This window comes from Rhinichthys klamathensis, unplaced genomic scaffold (assembly GCF_029890125.1).
Source record: "Rhinichthys klamathensis goyatoka isolate OS25496 unplaced genomic scaffold, OSU_Roscu_1.1 h1tg000079l_1, whole genome shotgun sequence".
NCBI lineage: Eukaryota > Metazoa > Chordata > Actinopteri > Cypriniformes > Leuciscidae > Rhinichthys > Rhinichthys klamathensis.
Genome location: NW_026606621.1, coordinates 4,406,464 through 4,433,450, shown reverse-complemented (window position 1 = coordinate 4,433,450; position 26,987 = coordinate 4,406,464). Strand labels below are relative to the sequence as shown.

The window sequence follows — 26,987 nt, the reverse complement described above, 5'->3', positions numbered from 1 at the left end:
GGTTCTTAACACTGGCGCCCCACAAGGGTGTGTCCTGTCTCCTCTTTTAATTTCTCTTTATACCAACAACTGTAGGTCCCATTCAACATCAGTCAAACTGCTAAAATTCGCAGATGATACCACTGTAGTAGGTCTGATCTCTGATGGGGATGAATCTGGCTATCGGGGTGAAGTGGAACAGCTGGTGAGGTGGTGTGAGGACAATAACTTAATCCTTAATACATCTAAAACGAAAGAGATGATAGTGGACTTTAGAAAGAAGGCAGTCCGGCACCTTCCCCTCTCCATCAATGATCAAGTTGTTGAGAGGGTCTCCTCCTTCTGCCTCTTGGGCACCACCATACATCAGTCCCTCTCATGGGACCTGAACATTAGTCGCATGGTAAACAAAGCCCATCAGAGACTCTATTTTCTCCGTCAGTTGAGGAAATTTGGGGTTAGCCAGAGAGGCATGACTCATTTCTACCGAGCCGTCATAGAAAGCGTGCTGACCTTCTCCATCCTGTCCTGGTACGGTAATGCGACCAGTCAGGATAAGCAACAGCTAGAGAAAGTTGTGCGCAGAGCCTCCAAGATCACTGGGTGCAGTCTGCCTACCATAGCCTCACAATATGACACCAGGATTATCAGGAAGGCGAGATACATCACTACCGACCCCTATCATCCAGCACATTACCTGTTCACTCTGCTGCCATCAGGGAAGAGGTACAGAAGCATTATCAGCAGGACATCACGCTTCAGAGACAGCACCTACCTCCAAGCCATACGTTTTTTAAATCGTAAGTTTGAACGTTGAATGTTTAAATTAAAACAGGGGGGGGGGGATATATGTGTGGCATGTGTTGTTGTGCCAGTGTATTGTTGTCAATTAAGTGGTATATGTGGGCATACCAAGACACATTCCTATCAACTGAATTGTTGAAATGGCTAAATAAATCTTTGACTTTGAATTCAGAAAACAAAATAACAATTCAGAAAACACAACAACAATTCAGAAAACAAAATAACAATTCAGAAAACACAACGACAATTCATTCAAAACGGAAAAGGTAGGTATATTTTGAGAATGGCATACTTGTCGCTGATTGGACGAGACACCTGTCAATTAAGCCAGAACCGGAATCAAGCGATTACTGGAAGTACCGAGGGTAGAAAAGCGATTCGTTTTTGGTATTTTAATCAAATAAACTGTCAAATCATGTGTACATATTTTTTCAGTACCGCATGAGCTCATATTAATTTTAATATCAACTATCTAAAAAGTGTGCATCATGCCTGACATCTACATCATGAACAATTTACAGATGGTTTTATGACTGTAAGTCATTAAAATGCTATTGAAGTTAGAAACGTGTGTACCAATGTCGTATGTAACTTTAGAGATGGTCACGGTCCCTAAATACGAATATCTAGGCCAGCTTATGCCAGTAACGTAGCCTATACTTCACAGGGAATCACTTAGCGTAAAACTTTGCGCGTTACGTTCATATTCTGTTCCATCTGCTTACCTGTAGCCTATTCATATAGCCTAAATCCCCAATAAGGTGGGAGTTTGGTCTTTTATTGTACTGTGTTTTGTCCATTGAGTTACTTTAAGTGTCCTGACCACAGGGTGATCAATCCTGGACAATGACGTATTGAGGGAATCCCCAATTCTGCAGCACAGCGCCGAGATATAAAGTTAAGGAAACTAAACAACCGAGAGAAATATGTCTACTACTTCAGATTTAACGTTTGATCTGTACATCAGCATCGGGGAATAAAATTATAATCTCGTTCACGGTAGCTGCATGTACAAAAGTATCCGTGAAGACTTCAATGTAAAAACCTATTTTTTTACAGTCTATGGTAAAAACGAATCGCTTTTCCCCTTGGTACTTCCAGTAATCGCTTGATTCCGGTTCTGGCTTGATTGACAGGTGTCTCGTCCAATCAGCGACAAGTATGCCATTCTCAAAATATACCTAGGCCAACCTTTACCGTTTTTTAATGAATTGTCGTTGTGTTTTCTGAATTGTCGTTGTGTTTTCTGAATTGTTATTTTGTTTTCTAAATTGTTGTTGTGTTTTCTGAATTGTCGTTGTGTTCCCTGAATTGTTGTTGTGTTTTCTGAATTGTTATTTTTTTTCTGAATTGTCGTTGTGTTCCCTGAATTGTTGTTGTTTTCTTAATTGTTATTTTGTTTTCTGAATTGTCGTTGTGTTTTCTGAATTGCCTTTGTGTTCCCTGAATTGTTGTTGTGTTTTCTAAATTGTTATTTTGTTTTCTGAGTTGTCGTCGTGTTCCCTGAATTGTTGTTGTGTTTTCTTAATTGTTATTTTGTTTTCTGAATTGTCGTTGTGTTTTCTGAATTGTTATTTTGTTTTCTGAATTGTAGCCTAATTTGTTTTGCACCTCTCGGCCACCGTAGAATTGTAACTCGTTTTACTCTTTTTCGGGTCGGACCGATTTTCAGCTTTGTCGTGCGTCGTTTGTCGTGCAGTGTTCCCGCAGTGTACAGGGAGAAACGAGAGGCGATTAACATCTCCCGATCGACAATCGGATGGTCGGATGAATTTCTGGCATGTCAGAAATTTTGGTCGCTCCTCGTGACTATATTGCACAGTTGAAGCAAAGCTACGAACCGATTGCCCTAAACTCAGTGTTTTTTTCCCTCACTGCGCCTGCGCGAAAACAGAAGTTTAACCATTTCATCTGCAGCAAAAATAAAATAAAAACGAAAAGAGGGAGATCTATTAAGTTCTGTTGTTCAAACTAGCTACAAATTACTGTTGCTTACCTCCCGTTCGTGTTACAAAATGGATTAACCATATTACCCACGTCTAAGCCACCTGCGATAAACGCCTCTTTTATTAATTTGTTAAACAATGTTTTTGAAATAAACTAGTTTTTAATTTTCATTGATTAATTATTGCGATGTTCGGACATATTATAGACTGTTAATAGTTATTGATATGCCTATAATTCATTGTAATCGACCTAAATGTTTTAGACAATTTTCAATGAGGAGTAGCCTAAGCTTCTATTTAATATTTTTGTATACGTGACATGAACTCTGGTGGTGATATGCAGAATCACTTCGACATTAAGGAAAGTTATGTTTGTAGGTTAAGAATACGAATAGTAGCCTATACTAAACTTAGTAGGCCTACTGTGATAAAGTTTAGAGAAATTGTCACAAATGAAAATTAAATCTGGTGATGCAGAATTTAAAATAAAAACTATTGATATGTAAAATATTTCTACAATATAAATGACCAATATTAAATACACATCTTCCCAGAGGTGAAGTATCCCTTTAAAGAAGGACACCAGCAGCAGCAACAGCAGCAGCAGCAAATAATAATCGTCCCGAGCTGCAGAAACACCTGGTCATGAGTCATGACGATGAGTAACTAGGGAAAAATAAATAAATAAATAAAATAAAACCGATGACTGAATATAGTCTATTATTACAGTCCATTCAATATATTTTCTTTGTTTATATATTTAACTATTTTTAATAATGTATGCACGCGTTTGATCTTGAACTCGTCATTAAAACTATAGATTAAAAATAATTAAATAACAAGTTTACATTCCAAAAAATCTCATCATGGACACACTGAGCTGCAGTTATATTCATTTATTCACACCTAAACGCTCCACTTATATGATGTCATGTGCAGTATTGTAGACTTTAGATAGATATTGTAGACTTGTGTGGAATATGATGTCTACATTTTTTTTATCAGCTTGGTGGTCTTTCATTTTTGTTAATGAGCGATTACAAAATGTAACACTTCCAGTTAATATACAAAGAAGTGGTTTCCAAACTTATAAATGAAAAATTATTGTGCATTTTTTCTTCGCTATAAAATCATATTTGTTTTTTGTTTATAATTATGAGAAGAGTCTGGAAAATAAGGCACATTATTATTCTTTATAAACTTTTTTTTTCTTTTTCTGTGGTATTGAAAGAATTAGAAAACTATATAGGCCTAGTAACTATTATGGAGAGCACATAAAAAAGCTGTTAAAACTGTTTCTTAATTAATACATTTAAGATTTGTGAAATAGCAAAGCCTTTTATTATTTTATTGTAAAATGTGCGTTCACATGATGGATGCGCATTTTAGTTGCCATGGCAACGCGTGTTATGAATTCTCACTGCATATTTACACTCGAACCGATCGCTTTCTATTGATTGAGAGACGTGCCAAATTTTCAGACTTTTCCAGACTATTTTCTGTGAGATTTTGAAGCTGTTCAGAGTATTTTCTGAGAGAAGACTTTATTCTACAACGACATCGGAGGATATCCTTTATTTGCATTTTTGAAAGATTTCATATAATTTCTGATTATAGCTACCTTTATTGTATTGTTCTTTTCTTATTTAGAAGTAGTTTTATTTTTTGTTTTATTTTTTTTTTGTTTTTTTATTTATTTATTTAATTAGTTTGATAGGAGTATTTCTGAGTATTGTTTTGTATTGTATGTTGTATTGTTTTTTATTGCAGTTTGGAGGAGGATGTTCATGGTTCACATGATAGGTGAAAGAGGAGGTGAGGGCTTTAGTTTCTTTTTAGTTTTTTGGTTTATGTATGTTATGGTGATGTTGTTGTACAATGAATGAATACGTTAATGTGATGAAAATTGTGCAAGGTATAACATTTGATTACATTTTCCCAGCAAAGTGATCACATGTATTGGATTCCTTGCATGTGAAATAAACTTTTCAATTGTAACAATTTGTAATTGACCGTGACATTGATTACGGATTATTATTAAAACATTACTAACAATGTGATGTCTGAAATATTCCATCCTCAGGCCGCTCCAGATCCAGGAGAGCTGCTTTCTCTCAGACGGCTGGTCAGGAGATTTGGAGACCCGGTTCTGATGACCGTGATCAGGATCCGCTGCCAGACCCGACACAGATCCAGGAGCTTCCTGGAGATTTAACACCTCTGTCTTCTGAGTTTTCTGTTTCTGTGTCCACAGGTCAGGCTCACAGGAAGAAAGCGTGGCAGAGCGGCAGCCAGCAGAGGCCAGATGATGGACGTCCGTCCACTTCATCTAAACGCTCTCGCAGAGGTCAGAATAGGCTTTAATAAAGATGTTATGGCTCAGTTTCCATCTCTGACTGATTTGCCATTTAAAATAGAGAGTTGAAAAAAAGTAAAGTAAAAATTTGATGTGACTACTGTTATTGATTATTAATATTATTTTTTTAAAAGTAGAATATTAGAAATATTTTAATCGGAGATTTGTGTAATGTTTTCAGAACATTCAGATGACATTCAAAATTAACATTCTCATAATGCAAATTATTTTCTATTTCTGTTTCTAATAGTTGTGTTTTCATTTGTTTTTCTTCATTTCTGAAAAACCTACAGAATGTAGGAAGAGGAAAGGAGCTGGTTCTTTGCTCAACAGGGTATGGAAGGCTACGAAGAGTTATTTCCACTGCTGTTGCCACAGTTGTGCTGTGGATGTTGTGGAGCCTTTTGTCCCTCCACCAGATCTGGAGCCAAAGCCTGATCCTGAGCCTTCATCCCCTGCACCAGATCCCTCCGGCGTCAAGCCGAATAATGGTAAATATCGCCATTATTTCTCCAACATTATAATAATGAAAATAATGAGAAGAAAATTAAATATTTGAACTTTTCCAAACTCAGGTCGCTCCAGATCCTTGAGAACTGCTTCCACAGATTCTTCACCGGGAATCACGTCACCATCATCTTTGTCCCTCTCTAAGGACAATGTAGAGAGGAGGTTCTGTGGAGAGTGGTTAAGCCTTAGCAGCAGAGGCTCGTACATCGTTGAATGGAGGTGGAGTGGTGATATTTCGGATAGCCGAAACGAACAGAGCGGTTGCAGCAACTGCTGTTTGTCCAGGTCCGAAAGCCTCGAAGGGTTTCTGTGCCCTCCACTGCCAGGTCAAGTTCCTGTCGAGCCAACAGAGACAGAGACAAACGGCCGAACTGCTCAGGGTGCCATGGAGGATTCTCCAGTGAACAAGAGCTCAACAGGTGAGACTGAAATAAGGCTGGTCAGTGTAAAATACAGGTTTTGCTATTTCATGCATAATTGCTTCAAGTTTTTAACATGTTAATGTCCGGTCACATTTACTGTTGCTCAGCAAAATTGCGCTGACATTTTCTTTCAGATTTTTTATTTTATTTATTTTTTTAGAAATATTTTAATTGGACGTTCGCCTAACATTTTCAGGACATTGGGAGAACATTTAAAGTAACATTCTCATATGCAAAATTATAAAATATAGAATGTTCCTTTAAAGAAGAAATATTTGGGAAATATTTTGTACGTTTTGAACGTTTAGGGAACATTTAGAAATAACGTTTTCTTAATTTAATGGGAACGTTAGCAAATCTTTCTCAATAAGGCATGAAGTCGATGGTACTTGCGCTGTCTGACACACACCTGAAACACACACACAGAAAGCCGCTTCTCAGACAGCATATGATCAAATAGGAATTCTGTTTTGCGACTTGAATTGTCAAATATACTCAAAATTGTCAAAATGGCTGTCGTGCAGAGTATTACAGAGTCGGTTATGTCATAAATAAGACATTGCTGTGCATTTCATAAAATCAATGTTTATTTCAATATGTCATATATAATATAAATATATTTTAAGATATGGCCCATATAATCTTTGCCATTATCAGAACTGAGCCACATGTGCCTGAGTTGGCCAAGTGAAGCCTGGAAATGTATGTTTTTTAAACAGTATTTTCATCTAGTTTTCCACAAAAAAATAACACTAAAGGCTTGTTTCCCATTTTACTATTATTTTCTCGACACAACCAGCGCTGATATTTTTTAAATAAAACAATGGATCTAGCAAGCTAATATGTTTCTCATATTTTTCTGTTTGTTTTACAGAGTCCTTTGAGTCTCTCTATAACATGGGAAAGATGATTGGATCCGGAGGATTTGGCAGGGTGTACAATGCAACACGCAAATTTGATGGCAAAAAGGTACATCTTACCGAATTGTACAAACATTTTGCTCTTGCAAAACATATTTAAAACAATTTACAGATGGTCAGGGGCGTGGTAGCGGGGGGAAAAAGGGTACCGAGTACCCAGGGTGGGGGCCCTTAGAAGTCGCCGAGCTCAAGTCAAAAGTCCGTTTCCATCTCACCAACTTATTATTTATTTATTTTTTTGCAGGTTGCCATCAAGCGGATGCGTAAGATTGACAATGATCGTTATCTTAATATTGTAAGTTGCCTAAAACCTGAATATGTATTTAGCTGTTTAAGTGCAGATTACTGTATACAAATAAATACTGACAAATAAACCTAGAGGCACTAAATAATTTTGAGCTGAAAAGGCTCTTTTGAACGTTTCTAAAAAGATCAAAGAAAAGTACATTAAAATTCTCCAGATTTTTACGCAGCTAACCTTCTGTCTTCTACTTTTCTCTAGCCTGGGCATCCCGAACCTCTCGTTACTGAAGTGGCGCTGCTGCTAATGATGAGGCGAGAACCCATAAGCCCCTTCGTCATACAACTGTACGACTGGTTTGAACATCCTAAAACATTCACTCTGGTTATGGAGTACCCGGAACCCTGCGAGAGCTTGCTGGACTTCATCACTCTTCATCCTCGACTGTATGAACCAGCAGCACGGGTCATCATGCAACAGGCTGTGCTGGCAGTGCAACACTGCATCGAGCATGGTGTTTTCCATAATGACATTCATGCAGAGAATTTCCTGTTGAAGAAACACTCGTTTGACCTCAAGCTGATAGACTTTGGATGCGGTCAGCTATTTAGTAGTGATGGCTACGAGAGCAACATATACATTGGTGAGCATTTTGGGAGCGTGGAAACCTGAATGTAGTGACTTACTAATTATTTGATGCTTTAAAAAAAAGTTCAACAATGTGCAAATGTCTTGCTTACAGGAATACAGGACCACTGCCCACCTGAAGTCTTGACAGAACCTCGATTCCACGCCGTCCCAGCAAATGTCTGGGCTCTAGGAGTGTTGCTGTACAAGATGTCGAACGCATGTCGTCCTTTTTGTAATAGAACGGAAATCACACACGCCAAAGTTACATTTCAGAACTCCAACTTATCCAAAGGTGAGTGAATGATATTGATAAACACACACATAAAGCAAAGGCTTTGTACAGAAACAGTTAAAGGTGAAGTATGTAATATTTTTTATATATAGCTCAACGTATAGAGAGAGTTTTGGGTGTGGATACTGTAGCCCTGGGAAAAGAAATGCAGCTTTAGTTACAGAAGTGAAAGCCAAAATTCGCTACATTTTCAAAGATTAAACAGGTCATGAACATGTCAAAGTGAACAGAGCATTGTGATGCTACGCGCTACAAAGCATGCTTCAAGGCCATACAGCATCATCATGCACCCGTTCAGAAAGGCACATTTTCATAAAGACAAAATGCAACACAGCTAAAGGTATCCCTAATATGTTGGACCTGAAACATGCTTTACAAGAACCAGTAAGAGCTGTGTTTGTGATGTTTAAGTTGGGGAAGATGCGATGCTCGGAAGGGGCCTTTGCAAGGTTTTTGGAAAATATGCTTTATTTTGTCATTTATTCCACTCAGTGCCACTAGTGTTGCAGAAACTACATACTTCACTTTTAAAGTATTAAAGATAAGAAACTTTTTACAGTACGTTAATCATTTTTTAAATGCTGTTTTCATAGATGCCAACTAACCAGCTCTCTCCTTTGTACAGAGTGCAGGGATCTGATTAGCCAGTGCCTAGCCCGGGATCCAACTAAACGCCCGACGTTAGAGCAGATGTTACAACATAAATGGATTAGTAATGATCTACTGTAGATTGAAGAAGTGCAGGAGATTCACTCGATCAGTTTCAGGTGTGAGGAAGTGTAACAGACAGAGTAGGATTATTATCTTTTCTCTTAAAATCTAGATTATTTGTAGTGAGATTTTCACATTTGTGTTCATTGTAATGTTCTTGTTATAGTCAAGTCAAGTCACCTTTATTTATATAGCACTTTATACAATACAGATTGTTTCAAAGCAGCTTCATGGTAATAAACAGGAAAATAACAGAATCAGTGATGCAAACAGAATTCAGTTCTGTGGTAAAAAATCATTCATGAGTTGAGTTGTTCATATAATTTTTGTATTGAATAGGAAAGAATATACATGCTGTCCTTGGTGGAAGGCTTGAGCTCGAGACTTGACCGAAGCCTGAAGTCCAACCGCAACCTGACAGGGAACTCAGAGCCTGTCGACGTCTGAGCAAGAACATGAGACACACTGCAAGACTGGAAAGAAGTCATCAAGTCATCACAGCCACATTTGCTTTGTTTTAAACAAAGCAACATCTAGCAACATAATAGCTTGATCAGTCACACGAAAGTAATCAGAATTGTGACTAAGACAATATTTAAAAATATATGTTAAATACCATGAACAGAGACATGATGTGAAAAACACTGCATCAGAATGGTATTATTCGGTATTAAAGAATTGGTATTCAATGTTTTCTTTTTGTTTGTTTGTTTGTTTGTTTGTTGTAAAGTTTAACATCAGCTCAGTGGTGTAACAGATAGGCTTATAATATATAAAATTTAAATCCAATAACACCGCTCGGAATTCAGTATTAACTAATATAGTCAGCCTAATGGTGCACAGCTTATTAAGCAATCATGATTTATGTATTTATTCAACATGTATGTTTGCATTAAAAGTAACGAGAACGATGCTGAGCCAAATGAAGATAAATATGCGTTCTGAAGACTGACGTGTTTATTGAACCAATCAGATAAGAGTAAATCGAGTGACAGCGAGAAGCTCATCTGATTGGCTGCATGATGAAGGTGGACCCGCCCTCCTCTTCGCCTTGCAAAACGTCTCGGCTTACGTATGTAACCCTTGTTCCCTGAGAAAGGGAACGAGACACTGCGTCGGTGACGACACTAGGGGAACGCCCTTCAGCGTAGCGCGTCTGAATTTATGAATGAAACCGAATCCAATCCTATTGGCGTTGCATGATGACGTAGCGTGTGACGGCATACACGGATGTGTACAAAGGCACGCCGGCACAAGCAAAGTCAGCTCTTGTGCAGTGTCTCGTTCCCTTTCTCAGGGAACAAGGGTTACATACGTAACCCGAGACGTTCCCTTTCGAGGGACTCGAACTGCGTCGGTGACGACACTAGGGGAACGAGATACCCACTATACCACAACGAACCCTGCTCATCCTAGTGTGAAACTGACTTCAGGCACAACCTAGGACGAAAGCACTCGTGCACCGGGTGTAGAGGGAAGGTCCAGACTGTAAAACCTCATGAATGTGTGCGGAGTGGCCCAGCCAGCCGCCTCACAAATATCATGTATGGAAACCCCTGAAAGGAGGGCTCTAGAGGACACCATGCCTCTGGTGGAGTGAGCCCTCACGGCCATAGGTGAAGGCAAATTGCGCACCTGATAGGCCAGGGAAATAGTCTGAACGATCCAGTTGCTGATGGTCTGCTTAGAGGCGGGAAGCCCCTTCTTGGGAGACCCAAAACACACCAGCAACTGGTCCGACTTCCGCCATGAGGAGGACTTCTGGATGTAATACTGAAGTGCTCTGACAGGGCAGAGCAGATGAAGTCTCTCCTCATCCGCCGTCACATGAGGCGGAGGATGAAATGCCTGCAGAACCAAAGGCCGTGCCACATTAGATGGCACCTTGGGCAAATAGCCAGGCCTGGGGTGAAGGATGGCCTTAATGTTGCCGGGAGCAAACTCCAAGCACTCATTGGAAATAGAGAGCGCCTGGAGATCTCCTACCCTCCTCAGAGAAGTAATAGCCAACAAGAAGACCACCTTAAATGAAAGGTTCTTGGCCTCAGCCGACTCCAATGGTTCGAAGGGGGCCTCGGCCAGCCCTTCGAGCACCACTGCCAGGTCCCAAGAGTCGCAGGTCTCATCCTCCAGGTTCCACGGAGGAAGCGTACGACCAGGTGATGCCTCCCCAGAGGACCATCACCCAGAGGAGCGTGGAAAGCCGCAATGGCAGCCACATAAACCTTGAGTGTGGACGGGGTAAGCCCGGCAGAAAAGCGGTCTTGGAGAAACTCCAGTACTGAAGCCACTGGGCAGTTAACTGGGTCCAAATCATGCTCTCTGCACCAAATGGAAAATACATTCCACTTAAGGCCGTATAACTTCCTCGTGGAGGGAGCTCTGGAAGTTAGTATAGTCTCAACTACTTCTGCTGACAGGCCGGCTTCTAGGTACTGTGCCCCCTCAGGGGCCAGACCCACAGTTTCCACAGCTCGGGCCGAGGGTGGAGAACTGAGCCCCCCGCCTGAGACAACAGGTCCCTCCTCAGAGGGATCTGCCATGGCGGGCCTGCCAGAAGCAGGATAATGTCCGAAAACCATACTCGGGCCGGCCAAAACGGGGCCACCAATAGTAGGCTGACCCCGTCCCGACGGACCCTTTCCAGAACTGCTGGGAGCAGAGCGATTGGGGGAAAGGCGTACAGACGCAGCCTCGGCCACGTCTGCACGATGGCATCCAACCCCAGCGGGGCTGGATGTGTGAGGGAGAACCACAGTGGACAGTGTGTCGTCTCTCGAGACGCAAATAGGTCCACTTCCACTGGGCCAAACCTCTCGCATATCAACTCCACCGTCTCGGGGTGGAGTCTCCATTCCCCGGGCCTCAGCCCCTGCCTCGACAGTACGTCTGCTCCCTGGTTCTGGTCCCCCGGGACATACATCGCCCTGAGAGACGACAGTCTCCGCTGGGACCACAGGAGGATCTGTTGGCCAGTCTGCACAGAGGGCGCGACCTCAGACCCCCCTGACGATTTAGGTAAGAAACCACCGACATGTTGTCGGATATTACTAGGACATGGCGACCATGGAGGTCCGGCAGAAAACTCCTCAGAGCCCGGACCACCGCCAACATTTCTAGGCAATTTATGTGCCAAGAGAAATGATGGACCTGCCAGAGACCTCTCGTAAAGCGGCCGTCCATGACCGCGCCCCAGCCCGTGAGGGAGGCGTCTGTTGAAATGGATATCCGGCAACATGACGCTCCCAGCCTGGGACCCTGGGACAAGAACCAAGGCTTCTTCCAAATTGATAGGGAACGAAGGCATCTGCGCGAAACCCTTATCAAGCGGAATGGACTTCCCCTCGGGGAAAACCCCTTGGCTCTTAACCACCACTGTAGAGCTCTCATGTGTAGCATGAGATGAGACCCAACACTCTCTGAAAGTGTTTGACAGTGATGGCTTGGCCTAGCTTTATCCTGGACACTGAAGTCAGGACGGACTCGATCCGAGCAGGAGACAATCGTGCCCGCATCGTGACTGAGTCCCACACCACTCCCAGGAACAGGGTTCTCTGGGCTGGTGCCAACACACTTTTTTTTGTGTTGAGTCTCAGCCCCAGGCTTTGGATGTGGGCGAGGACGACATCTCGATGCCGAATCGCCAGCTCTTGCGACTGCGCCAGTATCAGCCAGTCGTCGATGTAATTGAGCACCCTGATGCCCTCGAGCCTCAGGGGTGCTAGAGCTGCATCCATACACTTGGTAAAAGTGCGAGGGGAGAGTGCTAGGCCGAATGGAAGAACCCGATATTGGTAAGCTTTGCCCCCGAAAGCAAACCTCAGGAACTTCCTGTGAGATGCAAGAATGGAGATGTGAAAATAAGCGTCTTTTAGATCTATCGTGACAAACCAATCCTCGGATTGGATTTGACTCACGATGATGGGAATGGTGAGCATCTTGAACCTGAATCTCCTCAGAGACCGGTTCAAGTGCCTTAGATCTAAAATTGGACGCAACCCTCCATCCTTCTTGGGAACTATGAAGTACCGGCTGTAGAACCCGGACTCCCTGACTGGTGGGGGAACATGCTCTATGGCCCCTTTTTCCAGCAGCGAGTGAACTTCCTGTTCCAACACTAGACCCTGCTCTGGGTGCACTGAAGTCCAGACCACCCCGTTGAATTTTGGTGGGCGGACCTGGAACTGCAGTCTGTACCCAGTTCTTACAGTGCGCAGGACCCATGGAGAAATGTTCGCGAGGTTTTGCCATGCCTCTGCGAAATTCACCAAAGGAACCAGCCCCTCGGGGCTGGTGTCCAGTGTTTTGTGCAGGATGTTGACGGTGCCCTGAAGCGGAGGACCGGCAGGGGAAAACCGACAACGCCCTACATTGTGCGAACCCGAACACTGACTGCCTGCAAGCCTTTGGGGCAGGCCAACCAGTGTGAGCTCGCTGGGAGCTAGCGTGTCCCGAAGCGTCAGAGACGGCGGGATACTGACGCCAACTCCCTGAGGGCCCAACGAGAGAGGGGACCTCGGTCGCTCTCTCTCGGAGGGGGGCGGCCCTCTGAGGCCTCAAAGGAGTTAGGACCTCTTTCCCTTAGCCTTCCTATACTGGATGACGGTCCTCAGATCCGTCTTATCAGGAGGCTGAGGGTGTGAGCGTCGACCAGAGTCCCAAGATCTACGAGGGGGAGCTCTGGAAGCGACACTCGCCTTCTGTGCCTGGCGGTAAGAGGAAGAGGAGGATTGCTGTGGCTGTTCTTTAGCAGCAGCCCTCCTAGACCTTGAACGGCGAGGGAGATACCGCTTGAAGGCTTCGCCCTGCTTCTTAGCATCCTCAAACCTGTCCACCACCGCGCTAACAGCCTCACCAAATAGACCTGAGGCTGAAACGGGTGCATCAAGAAGGAAGGTCCTATCCTTCTCCTTCATGCCCGACAGGTTGAGCCACAGATGTCTCTCCGTGGTCACCAGGGCCGACATGGAGCGACCGATGGCACGGGCCGTCTCCTTGGTAACCCGGAGAGACAAGTCTGTGGCTCTGCGAAGTTCAGCGATATCATCCGGAGATGGACCCTCGCCCTGGTCGATATCTCTTAAAAGGTCGGCTTGGTACGCCTGCAATATGGCCATTGTGTGCAGGGCTACAGGCTCGCACCAGCTCGACCCGCCGCCATATATGCCCTGCCCACCAAATCGGATGTGGTGCGGCAAGGTTTAGAAGGCAACGCCGGCGACTTCAGGGATGATGCAAGGTCGGGTGAAAGGTAGCTGGCTAGTGCCTCCTCAACCCGAGGCATCATCCCGTATCCCTTATCTCTAACCCCCACAACATTACTGTAGTTTAACATTGGAGGATTAGACAGGCGTGATGAAAATGGCCTGTTCCAGGATTTACACAACTCATTGTGTAAATCCGGGAAGAAAGGGAGAGACCGGCGTGAAGGCTGCGTGCGGTGCTGCAGGAAGCGTTCATCGAGTTTACTCTTTGCACGCGCTTCCTGCCGCTCTTGTGGCCAAGAAATATCCAGCTTGGCCACAGCCCGCGTCAAAACCTCCACCAACTCAATATAATTTGGTGCCGGCTGAACAGAGTGGTGCGTGTCAATATGATCCTCATCCCCAACACTTAGTATGTATAATTCCTCGGAATTAGACAGCTGTAAAGCAGGAACATCCTCCCGATCGGGAGAAGCCGCGGAGCGGGCTCCCGAACGGGGAATGGGGGAATCAGACTCACCAGAAGAGGAGCGAGAATATGCCTCGGCAGTCTCATCCTCGACCAGATCTCTCTGCGATCCCCACGATGAAAGCCGCCGCATTGCCTCGGCAGATGCGGGACCCGAACCGCGGAGAGAACGCAATTGGCCATCCTCCGAAAATAAAGCCAGTCGAGATCGCAGCACTCTCACAGAAAGAGACTCGCAATGAGCGCAAGCAGCCCCCTCAAGAGCTGCTTGAGCGTGCTGTCTTCCCAAACATGACACACACATCTCATGTGAATCCCCAGCCGGGAGAAAACGAGGGCACGGGAACACACACTTTCTGAACTGATCAGCCATACTGAAGTTTTTCAAAGCAGACAAACGACACCAAATAAGACTCACAAATACACAGAGCGCTTGCTGAATAGCAAAAAAGCTGACTTTGCTTGTGCCGGCGTGCCTTTGTACACATCCGTGTATGCCGTCACACGCTACGTCATCACACAACGCCAATAGGATTGGATTCGGTTTCATTCATAAATTCAGACGCGCTACGCTGAAGGGCGTTCCTCTAGTGTCGTCACCGACGCAGTTCGAGTCCCTCGAAAGGGAACTCATTCAGTGAGAGAATCGTGCCAAAATTGGAAGGCAGCGCAGATAAAAGAAAGACGCAACTGTACAAATCGGGTTATTTCGGGAACTTTGTACACAATAAGACATTTAGACATTTGCAACAGTTTATTTATTTACACAAAGTTTGATTTTACGATCAATCTGTTTTGCAGTCCCTGACTCTTGTTTTCGGTTGCAAATAGCTGTTCACAGGCTTGCAATGCTTTTGGCCGCATTTGTGCGCAAAAACCGTGCCAAAAGTGTAAGCGTGGAAAAATGGAAGTCAGAAGAATATAGATCCTATTTATTAAAAGCATGAAGCTGCAGTTTCACAATACATGTATTACACTTACCAATAACAGTAAAATGCTGCAAATATTTTTTTCTTACACTTGATATGCGATTTACACGCTTACAAATCTTCTCTTGCACACGCAAATTTAATTTACGCTTGCAATCTTATGTACACTTTCACAAATCTTACCCTGCGCACGCGATTCTTTTAGGCATCATTTTACCTTCATAGTTTTTTCCCTCACTGCGCCTGCGCGAAACAGAAGTTTAACCATTTCATCTGCAGCAAAAATAAAATAAAAATAAAAACGAAAAGAGGGAGATCTTTTAAGCTCTGTTGTTCAAACTAGCTACAAATTACTGTTGCTTACCTCCAGTTCGTGTTACAAAATGGATTAACCATATTACCCACGTCTAAGCCACCTGCGATAAACGCAATTTGTTAAACAATGTTGAAATAAACTAGTTTTTAATTTTCATTAATTAATTATTGCAATGTTCGGACATATTATAGACTGTTAATAGTTATTTATATGCCTATAATTCATTGTAATCGACCTAAATGTTTTAGACCATTTTCAATGAGGAATAAGCTTCTATTTAATATTTTTGTATATGTGACATGAACTCTGGTGGTGATATGCATAAGAATCACTTCGACATTAAGGAAAGTTATGTTTGTAGGTTAAGAATACGAATAGTAGCCTATACTAAACTTAGTAGGCCTACTGTGATAAAGTTTAGAGAAATTGTCACAAATGAAAATTAAATCTGGTGATGCAGAATTTAAAATAAAAACTATTGATATGTAAAATATTTCTACTATATAAATGACCAATATTAAATACACACATTCATCTTCCCAGAGGTGAAGTTTCCCTTTAAAGAAGGACACCAGGGCAGCAACAGCACCCCTACACATGACAGTCATGAGCGATGATGAGTAACTAAGGAAAAATAAAATAAATAAATAAAATAAAACCGATGACTGAATATAGGCTATTAGTACAGTTTGTTTATTTATTTAACTATTTTTATTAATGTATTTATATGCACGCGTTTGATCTTGAACTCGTCATTAAAACTATGGATTAAAATTAATTAAATAGTGTACATTCCAAAAAATCTCATCATGGACACACTGAGCTGCAGTTATATTCATTTATTCACACCTAAACGCTCCACTTATGATGTCGTGCTGAAGCAGTATTGTAGACTTTAGATAGATATTGTAGACTTGTGTGGAATATGATGTCTACATATTTTTTTTTATCAGCTTGGTGGTCTTTCATTTTTGTTAATGTGCGATTACAAAATGTAACACGAACCAGTTAATATACAAAGAAGTCATGGTTTCCAAACTTATAAATGAAAAATTATTGTGCATTTTTTCTTCGCTATAAAATCATATTTGTTTTTTTGTTTATAATTATGAGAAGAGTCTGGAAAATAACGCACATTATTATTCTTTATAAACTTATTTTTTTTCTGTGGTATTGAAAGAATTAGAAAACTATAGTAACTATTATGGAGAGCACATAAAAAAGCTGTTAAAACTGTTTCTTAATTAAAACATTTAAGATTTTGTGAAATAGCAAAGCCTTTAATTATTTTTTTGTAAAATGTGCGTTCACATGTTCACATGATGGATGCGCATTTTAGTTGCCATGACAACGCGTGTTATGAATTCTCACTGCATATTTACACTCGAACCGATCGCTTTCTGTTGATTGAGAGACGAGGCAAATTTTCAGACTTTTCCAGACTATTTTCTGTGAGATTTTGAAGCTGTTCAGAGTATTTTCTGAGAGAAGACTTTATTCTACAACGACATCGGAGGATATATCCTTTATTTGCATTTTTGAAATATTTCATATAATTTCTGATTATAGCTACCTTTATTTTATTGTTCTTTTCTTATTTAGAAGTAGTTTTATTAAAAAAAAATTGTTTTGTTTTGTTATTTATTTTAATTATTTAATTCGTTTGATAGGAGTATTTCTGATTGTTTTGTATTGTATGTTGTATTGTTTTTTATTGCAGTTTGGAGGGGGATGTTCATGGTTCACATGATAGGTGAAAGAGGAGGTGAGGGCTTTAGTTTCTTTTTAGTTTTTTGGTTTATGTATGTTATGGTGATGTTGTACAATGAATGAATACGTTAATGTGATGAAAATTGTGCAAGGTATAACATTTGATTACATTTTCCCAGCAAAGTGATCACATGTATTGGATTCCGTGCATGTGAAATAAACTTTTCAATTGTAACAATTTGTAATTGACCAGTGACATTGATTACGGATTATTATTAAAACATTACTAACTATGTGATGTCTGAAATATTCCATCCTCAGGCCGCTCCAGATCCAGGAGAGCTGCTTTCTCTCAGACGGCTGGTCAGGAGATTTGGAGACCCGGTTCTGATGACCGTGATCAGGATCCGCTGCCAGACCCGACACAGATCCAGGAGCTTCCTGGAGATTTAACACCTCTGTCTTCTGAGTTTTCTGTTTCTGTGTCCACAGGTCAGGCTCACAGGAAGAAAGCGTGGCAGAGCGGCAGCCAGCAGAGGCCAGATGATGGACGTCCGTCCACTTCATCTAAACGCTCTCGCAGAGGTCAGAATAGGCTTTAATAAAGATGTTATGGCTCAGTTTCCATCTCTGACTGATTTGCCATTTAAAATATAGAGTTGAAAAAAAGTAAAGTAAAAATTTGATGTGACTACTGTTATTGATTATTAATATTATTTTTTTTTAAAGTAGAATATTAGAAATATTTTAATCGGAGATTTGTGTAACATTTTCAGAACATTCAGATGACATTCAAAATTAACATTCCCATAATGCAAATTATTTTCTATTTCTGTTTCTAATAGTTGTGTTTTCATTTGTTTTTCTTCATTTCTGAAAAACCTACAGAATGTAGGAAGAGGAAAGGAGCTGGTTCTTTGCTCAACAGGGTATGGAAGGCTACGAAGAGTTATTTCCACTGCTGTTGCCACAGTTGTGCTGTGGATGTTGTGGAGCCTTTTGTCCCTCCACCAGATCTGGAGCCAAAGCCTGATCCTGAGCCTTCATCCCCTGCACCAGATCCCTCCGGCGTCAAGCCGAATAATGGTAAATATCGCCATTATTTCTACAACATTATAATAATGAAAATAATGAGAAGAAAATTAAATATCTGAACTTTTCCAAACTCAGGTCGCTCCAGATCCTTGAGAACTGCTTCCACAGATTCTTCACCGGGAATCACGTCACCATCATCTTTGTCCCTCTCTAAGGACAATGTAGAGAGGAGGTTCTGTGGAGAGTGGTTAAGCCTTAGCAGCAGAGGCTCGTACATCGTTGAATGGAGGTGGAGTGGTGATATTTCGGATAGCCGAAACGAACAGAGCGGTTGCAGCAACTGCTGTTTGTCCAGGTCCGAAAGCCTCGAAGGGTTTCTGTGCCCTCCACTGCCAGGTCAAGTTCCTGTCGAGCCAACAGAGACAGAGACAAACGTCCGAACTGCTCAGGGTGCCATGGAGGATTCTCCAGTGAACAAGAGCTCAACAGGTGAGACTGAAATAAGGCTGGTCAGTGTAAAATACAGGTTTTGCTATTTCATGCATAATTGCTTCAAGTTTTTAACATGTTAATGTCCGGTCACATTTACTGTTGCTCAGCAAAATTGCGCTGACATTTTCTTTCAGATTTTTTATTTTATTTATTTTTTTAGAAATATTTTAATTGGACGTTCGCCTAACATTTTCAGGACATTGGGAGAACATTTAAAGTAACATTCTCATATGCAAAATTATAAAATATAGAATGTTCCTTTAAAGCAGAAATATTTGGGAAATATTTTGTACGTTTTGAACCTTTAGGGAACATTTAGAAATAACGTTTTCTTAATTTAATGGGAACGTTAGCAAATCTTTCTCAATAAGGCATGAAGTCGATGGTACTTGCGCTGTCTGACACACACCTGAAACACACACACAGAAAGCCGCTTCTCAGACAGCATATGATCAAAGAGGAATTCTGTTTTGCGACTTGAATTGTCAAATATACTCAAAATTGTCAAAATGGCTGTCGTGCCAGGTATTACAGAGTCGGTTATGTCATAAATAAGACATTGCTGTGCATTTAATAAAATCAATGTTTATTTCAATATGTCATATATAATATAAATATATTTTAAGATATGGCCCATATAATCTTTGCCATTATCAGAACTGAGCCACATGTGCCTGAGTTGGCCAAGTGAAGCCTGGAAATGTATGTTTTTTAAACAGTATTTTCATCTAGTTTTCCACAAAAAAATAACACTAAAGGCTTGTTTCCCATTTTACCATTATTTTCTCGACACAACCAGCGCTGATATTTTTTAAATAAAACAATGGATCTAGCAAGCTAATATGTTTCTCATATTTTTCTGTTTGTTTTACAGAGTCCTTTGAGTCTCTCTATAACATGGGAAAGATGATTGGATCCGGAGGATTTGGCAGGGTGTACAATGCAACACGCAAATTTGATGGCAAAAAGGTAAATCTTACCGAATTGTACAAACATTTTGCTCTTGCATGCATCAAAACATATTTAAATCAATTTACAGATGGATTAATACTTAGTGCAATGTCAGGTTCTTAATTTTATTTTTATTTTTTTGCAGGTTGCCATCAAGCGGATGCGTAAGATTGACAATGATCGTTGTCTTAATATTGTAAGTTGCCTAAAACCTGAATATGTATTTAGCTGTTTAAGTGCAGATTACTGTATACAAATAAATACCAACAAATAAACCTAGAGGCACTAAATAAGTTTGAGCTGAAAAGACTCTTTTGAACGTTTCTAAAAAGATCAAAGAAAAGTACATTAAAATTCTCCAGATTTTTACGCAGCTAACCTTCTGTCTTCTACTTTTCTCTAGCCTGGGCATCCCGAACCTCTCGTTACTGAAGTGGCGCTGCTGCTAATGATGAGGCGAGAACCCATAAGCCCCTTCGTCATACAACTGTACGACTGGTTTGAACATCCTAAAACATTCACTCTGGTTATGGAGTACCCGGAACCCTGCGAGAGCTTGCTGGACTTCATCACTCTTCATCCTCGACTGTATGAACCAGCAGCACGGGTCATCATGCAACAGGCTGTGCTGGCAGTGCAACACTGCATCGAGCATGGTGTTTTCCATAATGACATTCATGCAGAGAATTTCCTGTTGAAGAAACACTCGTTTGACCTCAAGCTGATAGACTTTGGATGCGGTCAGCTATTTAGTAGTGATGGCTACGAGAGCAACATATACATTGGTGAGCATTTTGGGAGCGTGGAAACCTGAATGTAGTGACTTACTAATTATTTGATGCTTTAAAAAAAAGTTCAACAATGTGCAAATGTCTTGCTTACAGGAATACAGGACCACTGCCCACCTGAAGTCTTGACAGAACCTCGATTCCACGCCGTCCCAGCAAATGTCTGGGCTCTAGGAGTGTTGCTGTACAAGATGTCGAACGCATGTCGTCCTTTTTGTAATAGAACGGAAATCACACACGCCAAAGTTACATTTCAGAACTCCAACTTATCCAAAGGTGAGTGAATGATATTGATAAACACACACATAAAGCAAAGGCTTTGTACAGAAACAGTTAAAGGTGAAGTATGTAATATTTTTTATATATAGCTCAACGTATAGAGAGAGTTTTGGGTGTGGATACTGTAGCCCTGGGAAAAGAAATGCAGCTTTAGTTACAGAAGTGAAAGCCAAAATTCGCTACATTTTCAAAGATTAAACAGGTCATGAACATGTCAAAGTGAACAGAGCATTGTGATGCTACGCGCTACAAAGCATGCTTCAAGGCCATACAGCATCATCATGCACCCGTTCAGAAAGGCACATTTTCATAAAGACAAAATGCAACACAGCTAAAGGTATCCCTAATATGTTGGACCTGAAACATGCTTTACAAGAACCAGTAAGAGCTGTGTTTGTGATGTTTAAGTTGGGGAAGATGCGATGCTCGGAAGGGGCCTTTGCAAGGTTTTTGGAAAATATGCTTTATTTTGTCATTTATTCCACTCAGTGCCACTAGTGTTGCAGAAACTACATACTTCACTTTTAAAGTATTAAAGATAAGAAACTTTTTACAGTACGTTAATCATTTTTTAAATGCTGTTTTCATAGATGCCAACTAACCAGCTCTCTCCTTTGTACAGAGTGCAGGGATCTGATTAGCCAGTGCCTAGCCCGGGATCCAACTAAACGCCCGACGTTAGAGCAGATGTTACAACATAAATGGATTAGTAATGATCTACTGTAGATTGAAGAAGTGCAGGAGATTCACTCGATCAGTTTCAGGTGTGAGGAAGTGTAACAGACAGAGTAGGATTATTATCTTTTCTCTTAAAATCTAGATTTTTTGTAGTGAGATTTTCACATTTGTGTTCATTGTAATGTTCTTGTTATAGTCAAGTCACCTTTATTTATATAGCACTTTATACAATACAGATTGTTTCAAAGCAGCTTCATGGTAATAAACAGGAAAATAACAGAATCAGTGATGCAAACAGAATTCAGTTCTGTGGTAAAAAATCATTCATGAGTTGAGTTGTTCATATAATTTTTGTATTGAATAGGAAAGAATATACATGCTGTCCTTGGTGGAAGGCTTGAGCTCGAGACTTGACCGAAGCCTGAAGTCCAACCGCAACCTGACAGGGAACTCAGTGTCTGTCGACGTCTGAGCAAGAACATGAGACACGCCCAGATAGCAAAAAATATCGGCACGGCTTCTTTTTGCCGCCGGCCCCAAACTGTCGGCTATAGGTGCGCCCCGCTGGCGGAGATGAAACGTTTGCCGCCGAATACGTCACTCCCATTTCTTGCGAGATGCCGCCGGCGAACAGCCGCCGGGCCGCCGACTTCATTCTCTCTGGCGGTTGCCGCCGTCTAAATGAACCGCGGCCGGCTGGCGGCAAGCCGCATTGAAATCGACCAGCCATGTCATTGGCATGAGTGGAACTGACAGCATTTTAACTTTCACATTTAAAGCGATTATAATTATTATGTGAATTATATCAAATTTTGTTATTGTTGTTGCTCCAAAGTCATTAGGGTTTATAACAGATTTGACTCAGTCTGATTCCATGATAAGGTTTAGGAAAATACATTTAAATTACGTTGAAACTCTGAAGCGATTCAGTGATAGGCCTATGTAAAATATATAGAATTATTTTATTCACTTAAGGTGACAATTCTTTACATTTCTTTGATTTATGCACAATTGAGATGCACAAATAGTCCAAAAAGAATTCCTTTTGTAAAACTTACTTGGCAATAAATATCTTTCTGATTCTGATTAGGTTTTAAAATAAATATTTCATTCATGGTATGAACAATTTAGCAGAATAAATGGATGAAGTTAGACTTTTCACCAATGCCTGAAATCAGTGAACAGTGAAAGACATCTGCAACTTGGCCAAAAGCTTGGGTATGCTTTAGATTTTTTTTATTAATTTGCAACCATGGTAATATTTATAATAAACATGAAAATCCCTGTTTTGACCTGAAAGATAAAGTGAAATATTTAGAAATATTTTGTCTCTCTGTCACCCCAGGAAATTTCGTTTATGTCTTTCATTTTTTTACAAGCTCGATTTTTTTATTTTTATTTTACCTTTTACAGGTAAGGGATTAATTTGCAATTGCGAGTTTTGCAATCTGTACAAATGTTTAAGAAAGTATTAAAGCACAAACAGAGAAGTACCTCCACCGGCCGAGAGGGGCAGTACCTAAAAAACGGAAGCAGATTTACCAACACAACAGTGGCCACTCGTCACACGATTTCAGTATTTGGAGAGGATATCCTATCTAGTCATTGACTACGATCTTTAAAGTAAGTACATTTTTCCTTTTTGTGTAACGCAATATTATGTTCATTTTTTGTTCAGCTTTTTCAAATATGTTCTTGCCTTACTAGTCAAGCTAGTAAGTTAGCCTTGTTTACAAAGTTTTCGTCATGTTTCTGACATAGCTAACGTTAGTTAGGCTAACGTTACTTAGTTTCTTCCTGGCGTTAGTTTTTTCTTTTCTTCTTTTAACTATATTTACGTATGTTTATGCAAGTGTGAGTACTACAGTATGTGGTTTAAGATAGTATTGGTCAGTCGAATAATTAACTAACTTACGTAACCAAATCCTGAAGGACAATTCTCCCGCCCACGTGGGAATGGTAACGTTAGCAAAATCTTTACAACAAGAAAGACTGATCAGTATAACTTGTGTTGTTTTCTAACTAAACATAATGATGTTTTGTTTGATTCGACAACCATGCTGCTAGTCTAGATTAACTTACAGTGTTAGCTAACACATGCTGCTTCGCCTTTTTTACTCACTGAATTCAAGCATGTTCGACATGTTGAAATGTATCTAGCTACAGTAGATCGCCAAAGCTTTACATCTAGAAAGAAAGCTTTACATCTAGAAAGTTTAACTTTTGGTGTTTTCTTACAAAAATAACGATGTATGTGTGTGTGTATATATATATATGTATATATGTGTGTATATGTATATATGTGTGTATATGTATATGATTGTGTTTGTCTGAACATGGTTTTCTGTTGATCCACTTGTGAAAATGACTCGTTTTTTGAAGGGTTGAGCATTTTAATGTTATTGATTTTGCCTGGAAATTAATCAAAAAGTATAATTTATGCAAAATGTTCTTCTATTTTAGATGGTTCACATTGTTCAGTGTATCAACGAGGAGGATCTGCCATTTGCAGTGGTTCCGCAAGAGTGGCTCAGCGAGAGCATGTGCCATTGGCCCCCATTTAACCTCAGCAAAAAGACGAAGGCAACAATTTAGCCATCCTCTGCACACCTCCACACAGCACCTGGGAGAAACATCATTTTAAGTTCATGAAGGGAGCAGGTAAATGGGTCTGACTTGTGTATTTGATTTTCCTGTATTTCATCTGTGTAATTTATTTTCTGTTTATTGTGGATAACTCTTTCATTCATTATTCCCTACTCTAGAATCTTGGAAGTCTCAAGAAAAAAAACTCTAGAAAGATGCATCGATTCCAGAAAACCAGGAAAATGTTGAACTGGTATGTAAAATCTATTGCTGTTATGCTGGATTTGTGATCCTGCCACTAAACTATACCATTTGTTAGATTTTCAAATTTCTGTTTCCTCTTTCTCGCAACCAGGTTTCTCCCCAGTAATCCAGACTCCACTTCACAGAGCCAAGAGTTTGAGTACAAGTAAGTGATGTTATTTGTGAAGTTTTTTTGTCTTGGAAACTATTGCTTCTATTTGAAGTCGGCATGAACCGGAAGTTACAAACGACTTTTCTCCAGTGTTGTGACGTATTTAAAAATGAAACGGTATATTGAACGGAGGGCAGGGTTTTACTCTAGCGCTCCTCTTCTCCATCTCTGCTCATAGCACTGTTTGAGGAGAGTTGCCACGCCCTCGCGCCATAGCACATGACCGGAAGAGAAGTCGTTTCGAGGGGGGAGGGAAGGGTAACGTATTTGATTAAAGATTACAAGGCTACATGAATTTTAAAAGAATAATGAAGTGCACAGATAAATCATTTATAATAAACACTACAATATTACATATAAAAATACGAATTGTAAAATCTTACTTCAAGAGCAGGTGAAGCAAGTTCAACAAACAATGTTGAAGACGTTTGCTTGCACTGAGCAATTAGGTACAACTTGCAAACAGCACCTGTGGTTGTCGGTTTAATTCCCACTGGGGCTACCTGTACATGTAGTAGACCTAGATATAAAGTAAAATTTAAGATTGTATACTGCATATATTACAGTCTGAATCCTTAGCCTTTCACATTTTTTATTTATTTATGAGAAGCTTCAGAGAAATGTAATTTGTAACACTTTTTTGGATTTTCAGCTTGGTGTAGGGGATAAAGCATGTTTTAGAGACATGTTCCTGAAGACCATTGTTCAAAGTAAGTTGGATATTTTTTATTTATTTAAGTAGATGTGTATGTCCTATTGTCCTCATGCAATTCAAATTAAATGACAGATCTGTATTTTCTATATTAGCCATCCGGAAGGACCCGGCAACCCAGGATGCACTGATGAGGCGGTCCAGGTTAACGTTACACGTTACCTGAAAGGAGCATCTGACCGTGAAGGCAGAAAAAGGCGCCGCACAGCTGAGAGGGACCCACAGCCGACCACTTAAAACTAGACTGACTACTGACACCCCAGAATCACTGACAACTGGAATCCTTTCTTTATCTTGCAGTCAGTAGAATCAAGACCCCTAAAGAAGTCAGAAGTGTCAGACTACACTCACTCACTGTGGAAATTACTTTCTTTTTTTCTTTTTCAAATAAAGCTTGTAAATCCTTGTGCCACAGGTCAGCATTGCCGTTATAATGGCCTATTCTACTCCAGAGCTTTACTATAAATTACTACCACTTATCATATTGTTAGAAATGGCTTGTAAATGTAGTTATACTTTTATTTATTTGGTATCTTGCACATTATTTGGTATCAAATATCCTCTTTACTTGTCATAATGTTTACTGGTAATTTGTTACCCTAGAGCTGTCCTTTTTATATGAAAACTTATTGTAAGTGTTGTAATTGCAGCCTTTTGAATCCAAAATTGAATTGGAAACCTGCATGTTAGTATATTGATTTATTTATTTTTCTGTTATGTTTCAGTGATCTGAAACATCTTGTTTAAATGACAGTTACTGTACTTTGAAACGTGGAATAAAAATGCCAATTGTAAATTTGTCTGGTTTGAGCAATCATTATTCTTGATAAACTGCATGCTATAAATAAAATATATATATATATATCTAGCCAGAATAAGCGGCGGCAGAGCGCTCGAAAATAGCGTTTGCCTCCGGCGGGCCGCGGAAGGACGGCCTTCAATATAAAGCGCGGCGGAACGGCGGTTGGCCCGCGGGCCGGCCGCTTAACGAAGGCGGTAGGAAGGCGGCTGCCGCTTTTAAAAAGCGGCTGCCGCCGGCGGTGCGCCGTCCAACGTGTTTGCGATGTCGCCATTCTGACGCTTCTACTGCCGCCGGAGAACCGACGGTGGTCCGCCGACTCATTGCTATCTGGGACACTGCAAGACTGGAAAGAAGTCATCAAGTCATCACAGCCACATTTGCTTTGTTTTAAACAAAGCAACATCTAGCAACATAATAGCTTGATCAGTCACACGAAAGTAATCAGAATTGTGACTAAGACAATATTTAAAAATATATGTTAAATACCATGAACAGAGACATGATGTGAAAAACACTGCATCAGAATGGTATTATTCGGTATTAAAGAATGGGTATTCAATGTTTTCTTTTTGTTTGTTTGTTTGTTTGTTTGTTGTAAAGTTTAACATCAGCTCAGTGTTGTAACAGATAGGCTTATAATATATAACATTTAAATCCAATAACACCGCTCGGAATTCAGTATTAACTAATATAGTCAGCCTAATGGTGCACAGCTTATTAAGCAATCATGATTTATGTATTTATTCAACATGTATGTTTGCATTAAAAGTAACGAGAACGATGCTGAGCCAAATGAAGATAAATATGCGT

General features: G+C 40.6%; 3 protein-coding genes and 1 long non-coding RNA gene across 5 annotated transcripts; all 4 read left to right on the top strand.

Annotated features, from left to right (window-relative positions):
- The first annotated feature begins 5,371 nt into the window (after nucleotides 1-5,371).
- Nucleotides 5,372-9,310, top strand: LOC130085479 (serine/threonine-protein kinase pim-2-like). Its single transcript, XM_056251251.1, has 7 exons — nucleotides 5,372-5,576; nucleotides 5,661-6,014; nucleotides 6,892-6,986; nucleotides 7,182-7,232; nucleotides 7,440-7,821; nucleotides 7,921-8,100; nucleotides 9,151-9,310. Exons 2-7 carry the CDS (start codon nucleotides 5,981-5,983, stop codon nucleotides 9,198-9,200), a joined length of 792 nt encoding a protein of 263 aa, XP_056107226.1. The 5' UTR covers nucleotides 5,372-5,576; nucleotides 5,661-5,980; the 3' UTR covers nucleotides 9,201-9,310.
- Nucleotides 9,311-17,736: 8,426 nt separating this feature from the next.
- On the top strand, nucleotides 17,737-20,191 carry LOC130085450 (uncharacterized). Its single transcript, XM_056251210.1, has 6 exons — nucleotides 17,737-17,835; nucleotides 17,932-18,024; nucleotides 18,285-18,525; nucleotides 18,610-18,963; nucleotides 19,841-19,935; nucleotides 20,063-20,191. Exons 1-6 carry the CDS (start codon nucleotides 17,737-17,739, stop codon nucleotides 20,189-20,191), a joined length of 1,011 nt encoding a protein of 336 aa, XP_056107185.1.
- A 174-nt stretch (nucleotides 20,192-20,365) lies between these two features.
- On the top strand, nucleotides 20,366-22,129 carry LOC130085480 (serine/threonine-protein kinase pim-1-like). Of its 2 annotated transcripts, none has more exons than XM_056251254.1 (3): nucleotides 20,366-20,702; nucleotides 20,802-20,981; nucleotides 22,027-22,129. In XM_056251254.1, the coding sequence occupies exons 1-3, from the start codon at nucleotides 20,366-20,368 to the stop codon at nucleotides 22,074-22,076; spliced, it is 567 nt and encodes a 188-aa protein (XP_056107229.1). In that variant the 3' UTR covers nucleotides 22,077-22,129. The 2 variants fall into 2 exon arrangements, with proteins under 2 accessions (XP_056107229.1, XP_056107228.1); XM_056251253.1 differs by lacking the exon at nucleotides 22,027-22,129 and adding an exon at nucleotides 21,607-21,790.
- Nucleotides 22,130-24,167: 2,038 nt separating this feature from the next.
- On the top strand, nucleotides 24,168-24,713 carry LOC130085481 (uncharacterized). Its single transcript, XR_008807153.1, has 3 exons — nucleotides 24,168-24,323; nucleotides 24,428-24,492; nucleotides 24,604-24,713. It is a non-coding gene; the product is annotated as an uncharacterized LOC130085481 (long non-coding RNA).
- Nucleotides 24,714-26,987: the final 2,274 nt, after the last annotated feature.

Excerpts from the sequence above, each read along its gene's own strand:
- LOC130085450 (XM_056251210.1), top strand. The coding sequence starts at position 17,737 with ATGTCTGAAATATTCCATCCTCAGGCCGCTCCAGATCCAGGAGAGCTG. Across the intron at positions 17,836-17,931 it reads GAGACCCGGTTCTGATGACC|GTCAGGCTCACAGGAAGAAA; the intron begins GTGATCAGGATC and ends CTGTGTCCACAG. Across the intron at positions 18,964-19,840 it reads AGTGAACAAGAGCTCAACAG|AGTCCTTTGAGTCTCTCTAT; the intron begins GTGAGACTGAAA and ends TTTGTTTTACAG.
- LOC130085479 (XM_056251251.1), top strand. The coding sequence starts at position 5,981 with ATGGAGGATTCTCCAGTGAACAAGAGCTCAACAG. Across the intron at positions 6,015-6,891 it reads AGTGAACAAGAGCTCAACAG|AGTCCTTTGAGTCTCTCTAT; the intron begins GTGAGACTGAAA and ends TTTGTTTTACAG. Across the intron at positions 7,233-7,439 it reads ATGATCGTTATCTTAATATT|CCTGGGCATCCCGAACCTCT; the intron begins GTAAGTTGCCTA and ends ACTTTTCTCTAG.
- LOC130085480 (XM_056251253.1), top strand. The coding sequence starts at position 20,366 with ATGATGAGGCGAGAACCCATAAGCCCCTTCGTCATACAACTGTACGAC. Across the intron at positions 20,703-20,801 it reads CGAGAGCAACATATACATTG|GAATACAGGACCACTGCCCA; the intron begins GTGAGCATTTTG and ends TCTTGCTTACAG. Across the intron at positions 20,982-21,606 it reads GAACTCCAACTTATCCAAAG|AGTGCAGGGATCTGATTAGC; the intron begins GTGAGTGAATGA and ends TCCTTTGTACAG.